The 12,059-nt window shown below is 43.1% G+C and overlaps 1 protein-coding gene across 10 annotated transcripts in view; it reads left to right on the forward strand.

Moving 5' to 3' along the window:
• The window catches only part of LOC102566757 (multiple epidermal growth factor-like domains protein 6), a 314,615-nt gene that overhangs the window by 219,116 nt on the left and 83,440 nt on the right, over window positions 1–12,059 (forward strand). For all 10 annotated transcript variants that reach the window (XR_009463516.1, XR_009463515.1, XM_059731124.1 and 7 more), the window contains 3 exons: window positions 3,071–3,193; window positions 6,618–6,740; window positions 9,271–9,408. Coding sequence is in view for 8 of the 10 variants with exons in the window: in XM_059731124.1 (XP_059587107.1) it covers window positions 3,071–3,193; window positions 6,618–6,740; window positions 9,271–9,408 (384 nt within the window). In the remaining 2 variants the exon portion in view is untranslated. The remainder of the gene's footprint in view (window positions 1–3,070; window positions 3,194–6,617; window positions 6,741–9,270; window positions 9,409–12,059) is intronic.

Consider the following 12,059-nt stretch of genomic DNA (forward strand, 5'->3'; position numbering starts at 1 on the left):
CTCATTAATGAATCTGTGTGCAATACGCTCACAGAAAGTAAGATTCTGAATGACAACCAGCATGGCTTTGTCATGGGTAGGTCTTGTCGTACCAATCTCATCTCCTTCTACAACCAGGTCTTTTACCACCTGGACACGGGAGACAAGGTGGATGAGGGCTACATAATTTTATTGAGCTTCAGAGGGAGAGGAAGATCCATATAGAAAAGAGTTATCCCAGGAAACATGAAAATCATTGATTGCTATCGCACATGCTTAACACATTTCTCTTGGGAAACCACTGACAGGCAGAAATTGGCATAACACTCAAGAACACAAGCCTGTCTTGCATCTTGACAGCAGCCCGGGCCAGATGCTTGAGAGAGAGGTTCAAGAAACCACATAATGGAATTGCCTGATCACAGGGGACGTTTCTTCTTCCTGAGGCAGCTAATAGTTGCCTTATGTCCTGAGGATTTCTTCCCCTTACAAACTTTTATCCTGTCTAAGGAACTTCCAAAATAGCTATTTTTTTAATTAAAATTGCTATGTTTTACTAAATTCTTCCCTGCAATTTGTTGCTTGGATGTTGTCATGTTAGAGAATATTACTAGTTTTACTGTATGTTGTAATCATTCTTAAATTAAAGCTTTACATACCCTAACTTTCTTAATAATATACAGGTTAAAACAGATGCTGTTTGGCAGTGGTTCCATTTAGTTTACCCTAAAATAAAATTCAGCAAAAAAGTTCACCTTTTCCTAGCAGCCAGGGAACTAGCATTTGCTTGAAGCTAAACCTTTGTAGACCAGAAATGGTCGAAGTACAGAGCTGAATTGTCAGCCATGGAAGTGACCTGTAGGATTAAGTGCCAGTATCCCCTGGGGACCCATTGGCATCCTTATATTCAGCAGAGAGTTGAAGCTCTCCCTTAGTGGAGAGTTTTCATGTCATCACATCTCATTCTTAAATTGCCAAGTAGAGTTGAGCAGTTACGCCCTTGAGATGCAAAGGAATTAGCATGAACTTGAACCTCTGGCACAGCACCCTCTGCTGGCAGATAAAAGACAGATGTCAGATCTCTATTGCATTAAAAGAAGATCAAGTGGGAATTGGAGGAAACAGAATCATATTAAAGACAAAAATACACAGACCCTTCTATTCTCCATCCCCTTCCAGAAGCTGGAAAATATATCAGGGAACAGGAAACCTGATGTGCAGACATGGCAGGAGTCTAACACCATAAAAAGAGATTGAATGTTTGCTAGACTAGTATGTTTAGACTGGTTGAAAAACTGGTTGAACTGCTGTAGCTTGTGAGAGCATGAGTGTGTAAGTGAGGAATAAGAAGTGAATTCCTTCCTCTCCCCCAGAATTGCCTCTTTCCTCCTCCAACTCTCATGTCTTTTTATCTTCCCAATCACTTTCCTTCAAATTTCAAATTCTTTCCAACAAACGTCTGTTGGTAATGGTAATTCAACCCTTAACTGTTCTACTATTGCTACTGTACTGGGGCCATTTCCTTCATACTGGGCGCGTCTACACATGCACTTTAATGCACAGTACTGTATCCTATTTTACTGCTCATTAAAGTGTCACATAAAAAACCATGACATTAGTTATTGCTCAGTCTACTGAGCATTGTGTCACTAAAAAAGTGTGCAAACTCACTGCTGCACATTAGCACATCTTACTGCATGTTAATTTAGTACCTCACATTGGAGGTACTAAATTTAATATGAATTAGAAAAGGCTCATTAATTCACATGTAGACACACTCACTGTGGTTAATCAGTCAGTGGCATAAATAGGGTGGGGCTATTGGGGCAGCCACTCTGGATAGCAACCTAGGGCAGAGGGGTGGGGCTGCGACTGTGCAATTCCAGTTGCATCCGCAGTGGGAACCTGAAGCTGCCCTGTGTACGGCAGTAGGCATGGGAGCCCAGCCACTTCATTACCCATCTTGAATCAATGCTGCCATATGCAACACTCCTTGACAGCTAAGGGAAAGAGCCATGGCATTCACATGTAGTAATTTGGCTCAGGAAGGCAGAGGGTGGGGAAGAGTGAAATCACTGGTTTGGGTTTTCAAATCAGACAGTAATTAAGCAAAAAACATGAAAATTAAATATTTAGACCCAGATAGGAAAAAATGTTGTGTTTTAATACAAAAGCAATAACTTCAGCCCCTAGAAAGTTTCTGCTAAATCATGTGCAGTAGTGGCTTCCAAATCTGCATGCATAATATCATTCACCTATGTATTTGCATACAAAACATTTGATGCTTGAAATTTAGCATGTTCAAAATGTCAGATGCTGGTGTGCTAGCCATGGCTCTTATGTTGCAGTCAGATGGGCCCTGTTTTACTAACGGGGCCTGTATTTGCATGTGTAAATTCCTTCTCTGTTTGCTTAAATACGTTTTTGTTCTTCCATCATGAGAATCTGCAACCTGTGAATCATGTACCATAAATTAAGCATGCAAGGACTTCAGGGCATTGTTGTAGGTGCGAAAATGTATGACATTTTAGAAATGTGGCCCTAAATACTTGTGGTCTTGAGCTACTTATCTTTGAAATGTCATATACTTGTTTTGAATACATGTTTGCCATCAATACCTTTAATGCTTTACATTTAAAAAGGAGTAGGAGCTTTTAGGATTGTCTTCACCCACATTTTCCCTATTGTCTACAAAATATTCTTTGTTTTTTTGTGATGAATTCTACAACCATGAATTCATAAGTTATTGGAGTTTTGATTATTATTGGTTTAGTCCAACACTTTCAAATTTGAAAGCAAACCAGTTAAAACAAATAAACTGTTCTTTCCTCTCCTCTTCCTGACTATTTATTCAATGTATAATCACATTTTCCCATTGCTTTAAATGCCCTAGTTGTAGGAAAATTGCATGCAAAGAATAGAGGGAATGGATAGTGAAATGATGGGTCTGACTAAAGTTTGGCTAAATATTTTTCTATCTAGTCTCTTTTAGCCACAGCAGTGAACAGTGTCACTTGAAATGATGGTGGGTTAAAACCATTTTGGGACAAAAGTGTAACCTTTAAATTGTCAATATTTTAAATTATTTCAGTGATAGACCCCTGTGCAGCTGGGAATGGAGGATGCCCACACATCTGTCAAAATGAGAGAGGGTTTGCAAAATGTGAGTGCCATCCTGGGCATTATCTATCTGCAGACAAAAGATCCTGCTTAGGTAAGGAGCTGCAAAAGGGCTATTTAATGGGAAAAGAGGATATTATTCAGAGTTTTGTGTAACTGAGATTTGAATAGAAATGAGTAAGTTGTGTAAATATATGGATGTGTATTTAAGACAGCAGTTCTAGCACATTTTTTACCATCCCTAGGCCTTGAAAGGCCATTTCAATAATGGCAGTTATTCAGTTAAATTTTTCATTTGCATTTGTAGATAATCTGGTGTTATTTACATATGGTTCTTGCAAAATAATGCCCCAGAAAGGAGATATATGAAAACTAGTTCGGGTAGCAGACTGTACAATCTCAATGAAAAACCTATTTAGAAATCAAAAAGATCTTTAGGCAAGGAATTGCTTCCATATTACTAGAGAAACCAGCAGGAGGCAAGGATTTCTTATGGTGATATCTTTTAGTGGCCCAGTTGCATAGTTGGAATAGAGTTAAACAAGCTTTCAAATTGAAGATGTTCTTCATCAGGTCAGAGCAGTAAAAGCAAGACAAGCATAGTAAAATACAATTGGAAGAGGGCGGAAGAGAAATTCCTGGGGTAGATGGCATAATTAGCAGAAGAAAAGCAGCTCACTATTGGGAGATCAAAGCATATCTAAAGGGAGAAGCTTCATTCTTGCCTTTTATGTGTGGAAATAATTCAGGACTCAGGTAGGTTATAACGTCCTTCAACAAGGACGTGGTAAAGCTCGAGAGACTCCAGAGAAGAGCCAGGTGTATGATCAGAGACTTGCATGGCAAACCATACGAGGAAAGGCTGAGGGACCTGGGACTCTTCAGCCTGAAAAAGAGAAGTCGGAGAAGGGACTTGGTAGCAGCTTACTGCTACAGTACATCAAGGGCTCAGTGAACAACTGTTCACCAGGGCATCCTTGGGGAAAATCAGGAGTAATGGGCACAAACTCTTGGAAGACTGTTTTAGGCTCAACATCAGGAAAAACTTCTTCACAGCTAGGGTGACCAGACTGTGGAATAAGCTGCCCTCAGATGTGGTGCAATCACCTACCCTGGAAATCTTCAAGAGGAGACTGGACGGTCACCTTGCCGGGGTCATCTGACCCCAGTTGTCTTTCCTGTTTGGTGCAGTGGGCTGGACCCGATGATCTTCTGAGGTTCCTTCCAGCCTCACAATCTATGAATGTGCCATAAAACCAATGTCATGTATAAAGTCCTTGGTTGGGACTACCATACGTATGTCCACAAGACCAGTAGTCATCCCAAGTTCACTAAAAAAGCTGTAATCTACAGTCAGCCTCTCATATACCATCACATCTAAACCAGCCTAAAATCTTCCTTTATGCAAGAAGGACACTCCAGTAGAGAATTAGACCGTACATTTGAAAGAGCTATCCACATATCCCACAGTGACCTGTTACAATACAAAAAGACACCCCTTCTGTAGCCACATAGCTCTGGTGGTCACCGACCACCTCCCGCTGAAACCTATCAAAAGAGTCATCCGCAGGGATACAGGTTTTCTGTTTGCCATGGAAAAACAGATTTTCTCCTTAAAATGTTATGGAAAGCACCTTCCACAGTTCCCTGAAGATAAGTGTACTGGGGGCACAGGCAATATGTGGGGCGGCGGGGGAGCATAGGTGATGCATGGAGGGCATGTACTCCCCAGACTTCTGCATCCACAACAGGCAAAGGGCTTTGGCCTGGCTGGACTGGCGTGGGCAGGAGTCACGTATGCAGCCCAGCAGGCAGGACCCGGCTCAGGAGAGCGAAGCAGAGCAGCAAGATTCGTTGCTACCATTGCCACCGGGCCCCTACATGGCCAGCAGCATAAGGAGTAACCAACCGGTGGGGTGGGGAGGAGGCTGTGTGGGTGGTGGCAGGAGGAAGTAACGGCAGTGTGGCTCCCCCGCCGTCCATTATTCCTTGCATTACTGGTTGCTTGGCTGGCACCACCCTGCTCTGCCCTCCCATGCTGGGTCCTGCCCACTGGGCCACAAAGACAGTTCCTGTCCACGCTGGCCGGTCTAGACTGCAGCCCTGTGCCTGCTGTGGGTGCAGAAATATGGGGATGGGCACATGCCCCCCATACCCTCCCAACGCATCACCTATGATATTGCCTATGGTTAAGTACCTCCCCTGCCTCACACACCCCTGTCCTGCCCTACACCCCCCACCCCACACACTGGGGGCCTGGGATAGAGGGCAGTGAGTCTGGAGTGAGGGGGACCAGCAGAAAAAATAAAGTATTTACACTATTTTGCCAAAAATTTCAGCTTGCAAACTGACAGCTAATTATTCATATGCTGGGGAATTTTGCCCTATCAGAATTTTGAAGCAGTTACCAAATGTCACAAATATCACCACGATACTGGTCAATATTTGGGTTCTCCCTTATGCCCCCATCTTGCAATTGTACTGACTGCATGAATAAGATCATTTATGTTTTAGCTTTGCAGTGTGATGGTCCTCAAGAACATCTATCTCTACACCTCACTAAATTCAACATGTACCTTGAGAAAAGAAAATAGAATAGCTGGAAATACAGAAAGACTTCTTAGTTTCTTAGGTATTTTCTGCCATGAATAAAATGTCAGTCGTAGCATGGAGGTTGAAGTTCTTGCTCCATTATACACTGCAAGGTCAGCCGTTGGCTTTTGTAGCATGAGGTTTAGTTTGTTGTTCTGCATTTTGGATTGATTCTCCTCCTGCTCCTTTGGGTTTTGCAGCTCCCATACTGTCGAATAATTTACAAGGCCAGATTGCTCATTATGATGCTGATGGGCCAGTGTCCTGCACTGATCTGTAGATAGAGGTCTCTTTCCCCCCGGAGGGGTGGAGTGCCCCTCTTTTGTTCAGCGCAATGTTTTCCCCAGCTTCTATGTAGTGGGAAGCTCTGCAGGATTCAAGAGAGTGAGATGGAGAAGTGGTACAACAAATGTGATAGAGTATTGGGATAGCAAAGATAAGGTGCAGGTCTCCAGAGCACCATTCTCCGCCAACATACTGTTTGGGAGAGAGCTCAGAAAATAATCCAGCCCCTTTTAGTATTGTCCAGAAAACTAGGTCACTCCTGTTCCATCCACTTAAACATAATAGAGTGTGATAAAGTGATTTCACACTGGAAGATGGACTTGTACAGGTTTCTTTTCCGAGTAGTGCTGTCAACCTGTGTTAAAAGAATAGTAAAGCATTGCTACTTTATGGGGGCGATGTAAATATAAATGTTTATAAATCACTTCAAAAGCCTCAGTTGAAATGCATCATTGTAAATATAAAATATTATTTTGAAGGACGGTGTTGTAGTTTGGCATTTGTGGAATTGTTAAAGTGCTGCTGCACCTCCAGAAAATAAGATACTGTTTCAGCAGATGTTTCAAATGCTCCTGTTAGAGGTGATATTAGAATTGAAAAATACCTGCCTTGCTCTCACTGCTCATCTCTTTGCTTTGCAGACATTGATGAGTGCGTCGAAGGGACAGCCAGGTGTGCTCATCGTTGTGTGAACACTCTGGGATCTTTCACCTGCGTTTGTAATCCCGGCTTTGAGCTGGGGGCTGATGGAAAGCAGTGCTACCGTAAGTGACAGTTTAACAGCAGTACATTTCAGACCAGTTTACCTGGAAAATGCTCTACTTCATTTTTAATTCAGTTGGATTTGAACCTCAGGCGAAAAAAAACAAAAAAACATGTATGCAAAAGTTCAAGCTGACTGTTCTCTTCCTCAGTAGAAATGCAGTTGCCATTTTGCAGGTGAATCTGTTCTTGAACATATATTCAGAGTCTCTGCTTTACTCTACTATATTTCAGAGAGAAAATGGCCCCATTGGCTTCTCTAAAAATGTTTTAAATTCTATAGTGGATATAATTGTAAGGATACCAGGGTTGTCAGAGGAAACTTATTCATTCTCTTTCCCCTTGACCTCTGCCCCCCACTGTTTTCTCATGTCCAAAGTGTGTGTAAAGCAAAAACCCATATGATGTTCTGCTATGCAAATCTCTGCAGATTTATTTAGGATTCTCCTCATATAGAAATGTGGATTGAGCAGCCGCTAGTTTAAGAAATATGTGAGGGGGGTCAGTAATGGGGGAACTGAAATATCCCAGGATATAACATCTCCAGAGTCAGTGTTTAAATTCTTCCCAGCAAACCTTTTAGTTGAACAGGGGACTAGCTCCTCAAGGTAGCCGTTTTGATAGAGGATCTTTAGGCTATCCGTAAGGGTATATTTGGATTTACAAGGGAGCGGAGGTGCAAGAGTTTGTGGTGTTATGGGCCTGGCATAAGCTCACTGGAAGGCAAACAATGGTATGACCTGGCTTAGCAAAGAAGCAGGAAGTAATTTTTCGATCTAATAATACTGGGTAGGGGTTTTCAGCAGAATTTCTTTAGGAAAATATAGTGCATACAAGAGAATGAATACATTTCTTAAGGCTATGCATATGAGATTTTAATGAGGGGAAAGAAGCCGTTTCAAAGGATACAAACAAAAATAAACACTGAAAATGAAGCATTTGAGAGAGGAGCTAGTAAGCTATTCTAGATGCAGAGAGGAACAATAAACATCACGGAGACAAAGGAGGTGTTATTAAATATGCAGGATATGATACATTATGTGAAGCAGTGTTTGGGTTATAAACCATTCAAGTCTATCATAATTTTCTAGGATTTTTTTATCATTTACTTACAAATCTTTGTAAGGCAAAATTCTGTCTGCCTTGCACACAATGTTAAGGGGAAAAAGAATTTAACTAAAAAATATTCTAAATGTATCCAAGGTGGGCATGGCTACTAACATGTCTGTAACACCTTACTGTCTTTTTAATGTGTTCAACCACATAATATCCCCTGTGAAGTAGGAAAGTATTATTTCAGTGTTACAGCTGGAGGAAGAGAGACTAAATAGCATCACCAAGGTCACACAGGAACTGAGCTGAGGTCCCCAGGTCCCAGATTAGCTCTGTAACTGAACCACCTCTCCTCTCTCAAGGGAATATGGCCATATTTCCTACTTTGCATCACATGTGCCTGTCCCTCTATTCCTCCTGACTTGTGCCCCTGCACCAGGATGGCAATTCCTGGTCTTCTCAGCATAGTGATTGATCAGTTAGTCTTCCCTTGGTGCAAAAAGAAGGACAAAAATGATGTCAGCCTGTGAAGGGAGCTGTCCATAAAGGTGAGGGTTTGCTGCCCTGAGTGTAAGGAGAGCTGAAACACTTGAGGAGGCATGGCAGCTCCTTTAGGTACAGTGCCTTCCAGGAGTGTTGAATCTCAAAAGCATCCTCAGTGGGAAAACCTGGATTTGAACAATGCTCCCCCTTCATTCTTAGGAACATACAGCTAAAGGGCAGACGAAGTCTTCCACAAAGCCTGGCCAGCCTCTGCATAGAAAACTTGCAACATGTTCTCACCTTGCCTGAAAGAAACTGGACCAGTGGCTAAGGTGGGAGTCACGGAAACAGGGCAAAAAGACACTGGGTCAGTTTAGTTGTAGTCTGTGTTACGTTGAAGCCTCCGGGAGAAATCCTAAGGGAGTTATTCAGATTCCTTTGAGGGATTTCAGCTGCCAGAGTCCCTCTCCCAAGCACCTCCCACCCATCAAAGAGGGCCTGGAACAGCAAGTTTTGCCTTTCCTTGGAAAGTAGGGAGCTTTGGGGATACACTTCTGAACTATGGACTTCACATGAAAGCTGACTGTTGCCTTAGGTCCTGCTGGCTGGAGAGAAGGAAGGGGAACTTTTTTCAGAATGAACAAAAGACTAGCACAGCAGTTATGAGCTTTCTGTATCGTTGCTCTACTTCCTGGACTACTTACTTCTGGTGAACAAATTTACCTCCCTAATTTAAATGCTATGTAAAGAGCATCTTAGGATATTTTTTTATGGACAGCAGTGCATCTGGCACTGTACTATTACAACAGGTGAACAGCAAATTATTCATTGGCTAAATATTATTTTAATACAACAGGACACTTCCTAGTGCTTAGCATGAGTGATTTTTATTTGCAGCTGTGATGTATGACCCCCCAACAGTTAGTTTTCAGATATGCCGGTTTGAAATGCTGCTCTGTCCTCTTTTAACCATTCTTTTGATCATTTCTCTAAAAGGAATCGAAATGGAAATTGTCAATAGCTGTGAAAGCAACAATGGTGGTTGTTCTCATCGCTGTGAGCACTCAACTGGTGGGCCTCACTGTTCCTGCAACCAGGGATATGTGCTTGATCTGGATGGGAAAACATGCATAGGTAATACTCAGTAAATGCTGTGTCACACTGAAAGAGAGGAAAAGGTATCTGAGGCCTGTCAGAACAGAAAGAGAGGATGAGGTGAAAGGGGGTGTCTAGAATAAATCTATCACTTGCAGGAGAATCTCATTTAATTGCTTCCATTCATGCATAGAATCATAGAGAATGAGGGTTGGAAGGGACCTCTGGAGGTCATCTAGTCCAACCCCCTGCTCAAAGCAGGACCATCCCCAACTAGATAATCCTAGCTAAGGCTTTGTTTAGCCAGGTCTTAAAAGCCTCCAAGGATGGAGAGTCCACAACCTCTCTGGGTAACCTGTTCCAGTGTTTTGCTTTCCCTAATATCTAACCTAAACTTCCCTTGCTGCAACTTGAGACCATCGCTCCTTGTTCTGTCACCTGCCACCACTGAGAACAGTCCAGCTCGATCCTCTTTGAAACCCCCCTACAGGTAGTTGAAGGCTGTTATTAAATCTCCTCTCAGTCTTCTCTTCTCCAGACTAAATAAGCCCAGTTTCCTCAGCCTCTCCTCAGAAGTCACGTGCCCCAGCACCCGAACCATTTTCACTGCCCCCAGCTGAACTCTCTCCAACTTGTCTACATCCCTTCTGTAGTGGGTGGCCCAAAACTGAACACAGGACTCCAGATGTGGCCTCACCAGTGCCAAATAGAGGGGAAGAATCACTTCCCTCAGTCTACTGGCAACAGATCTACCAGTGCAGCCCAGTATGCTGTTAGCCTTCTGTACACCCGCTCCCCCCAAGTACTTTTCTGCAGAGCTGCTGCCTACCCAGTCAGCCCCCAGCCTGTACCAGTGCTTGGGATCATTTCATCCTAGGCACAGGACTTTGCACGTCTCGTTATTGAACCTCATGAGATTTCTTTTGACCTAATCCTCCAAGTTGTCGAGGTCTCTCTGAATCCTAGCCCTCCTCTCCTGCGTATCTACTTCTCCCCCAGTTTGGTGTCATCTGCAAACTTGCTGAAAGTGCATGTTTTAGCTCTCCTTCCTGTACTGCAGTAAACTGGAACCAGTCCAAACCTTTCCATTCCTCACCTCAACTTGAGCCATTCTGTGTTTGGTGGAATCATTACTTTACACTAAAAAGATTTTCTTCTGGGCTTAAAACACAAAGACTCTTCCCGGATGCACTTCCACTTATCCATAAGTGACAAATCTCTATTTATTTACAGCCTATGCTTAGTTCCTTTTTCAGAAATTTAAAAAAAAAACTTTTCCTGAGATTTGCTCATATTCTGAAGCTAAACATTTGTTGAAGCAGATGATTAGTTCTAGTTGTGCATGTTAAGGCTGATTTTCAGAATTGCTGTGCACTCACACAGAGACCACTTTGCACTGTCAAACTTGTTCTGCTTCCATCAAACTACCCATCAGTGAAATTATACTTCCTACCGTGTGCAAAATTTCACCTGAGAAATGAAAGTAGTAAATTTAATTTCCGCTTCTCTTAAAAGAAAGTCCTTGTATAAATTCCCTTATTCTGTCTTACATCATTTTATAAAACATTTTTACTGTATATAATGTTTGCCATGAAAACAATTGTACCTTTTGCCAAAATGGACTTGTAGTAATACAGAATTAATAATTCAGGGTTTTTAACAAAAGGCAAAATATGAAATAAAAAATGAAGACATAATCTTACCAAACCTTTTTTTCCCCCATTTTACTCTGGAGTCACAGGGCACCTATACATGTGCCAAACATCTGCTCCAAAGCATGCTAATTAGCACACGTCAGAGCAGACTCAGTTAGAGCATATTAATTAACCCACTCCAGCAGCCTCTGTCTCACGTCTATTTAGTATCCTCACGCTTCAAAATAGAAGTGAGGGCACTTCAACTAAAGTTTGTCAAATGAGCTTTAGTTTAGTATCCCATTTTGAAGCATGGGATACTGAATACACATGACACTGCGGGAGCTTTAATTGGAGTGGCCATACTGGAGCACATGTATAGATGCCCACAGAGTATAGTGGAGAGGCATTAGAAACCTGTTTTAAAGGCCATTACCAGAATGAACACCTGAAAGTCTGGTTTATGCAGCATAGATGTTGTGAGATAAAAGGGCTGGTAGTCTGAAGAACCTTCTTTGCTTTCCAAGGCTCTGTGAGTTAGTCTAAACTGTCCTTCAGGCCAGGGTTCCCTTAATAAGCATTAGTTCCTGAGAAGGAAGCCTTATGCCTGATCTGACCATTGTGTAGAAATTCAGAGTGTGCCTGGTGCTGCTGGCCCAACACCTGGCTGCCGCTGCCTGGGTCTCCACCACCACCACTGGACCTGGCTCTGCTGCCCAGGCACTCTGGTCCATCTGCTCCACACCCACCACCAGGGGCGCTGGACAGAGCCGGTGGGCACAGTCTCGATGGAGACCAGCCTAGGACCCCCATGGGCAGGGCATGCTCAGACAGGCAGATGGAATAGGGCCACAGGCAGGTGGAAAGCAGCATCCGGGAGCAGGATGGGCAGATGGGGCTGGGTTCAGGGATGGGTTTGCAAAGCAGTAACAGTGTGGGGCTGGGGTCTGGGGCAGAGTCTCAATCTACTCTCTGGGCGTCCCTGCCCGTGGAACCAGCACCCATCACAGGGACATGCAGGAAGTGGATTGTGGCTCTGCACTGGCCCCTAGCTCT

The sequence above is a fragment of the Alligator mississippiensis genome, chromosome 7 (genome assembly GCF_030867095.1).
Source record: "Alligator mississippiensis isolate rAllMis1 chromosome 7, rAllMis1, whole genome shotgun sequence".
NCBI classification, from domain to species: Eukaryota; Metazoa; Chordata; order Crocodylia; family Alligatoridae; genus Alligator; species Alligator mississippiensis.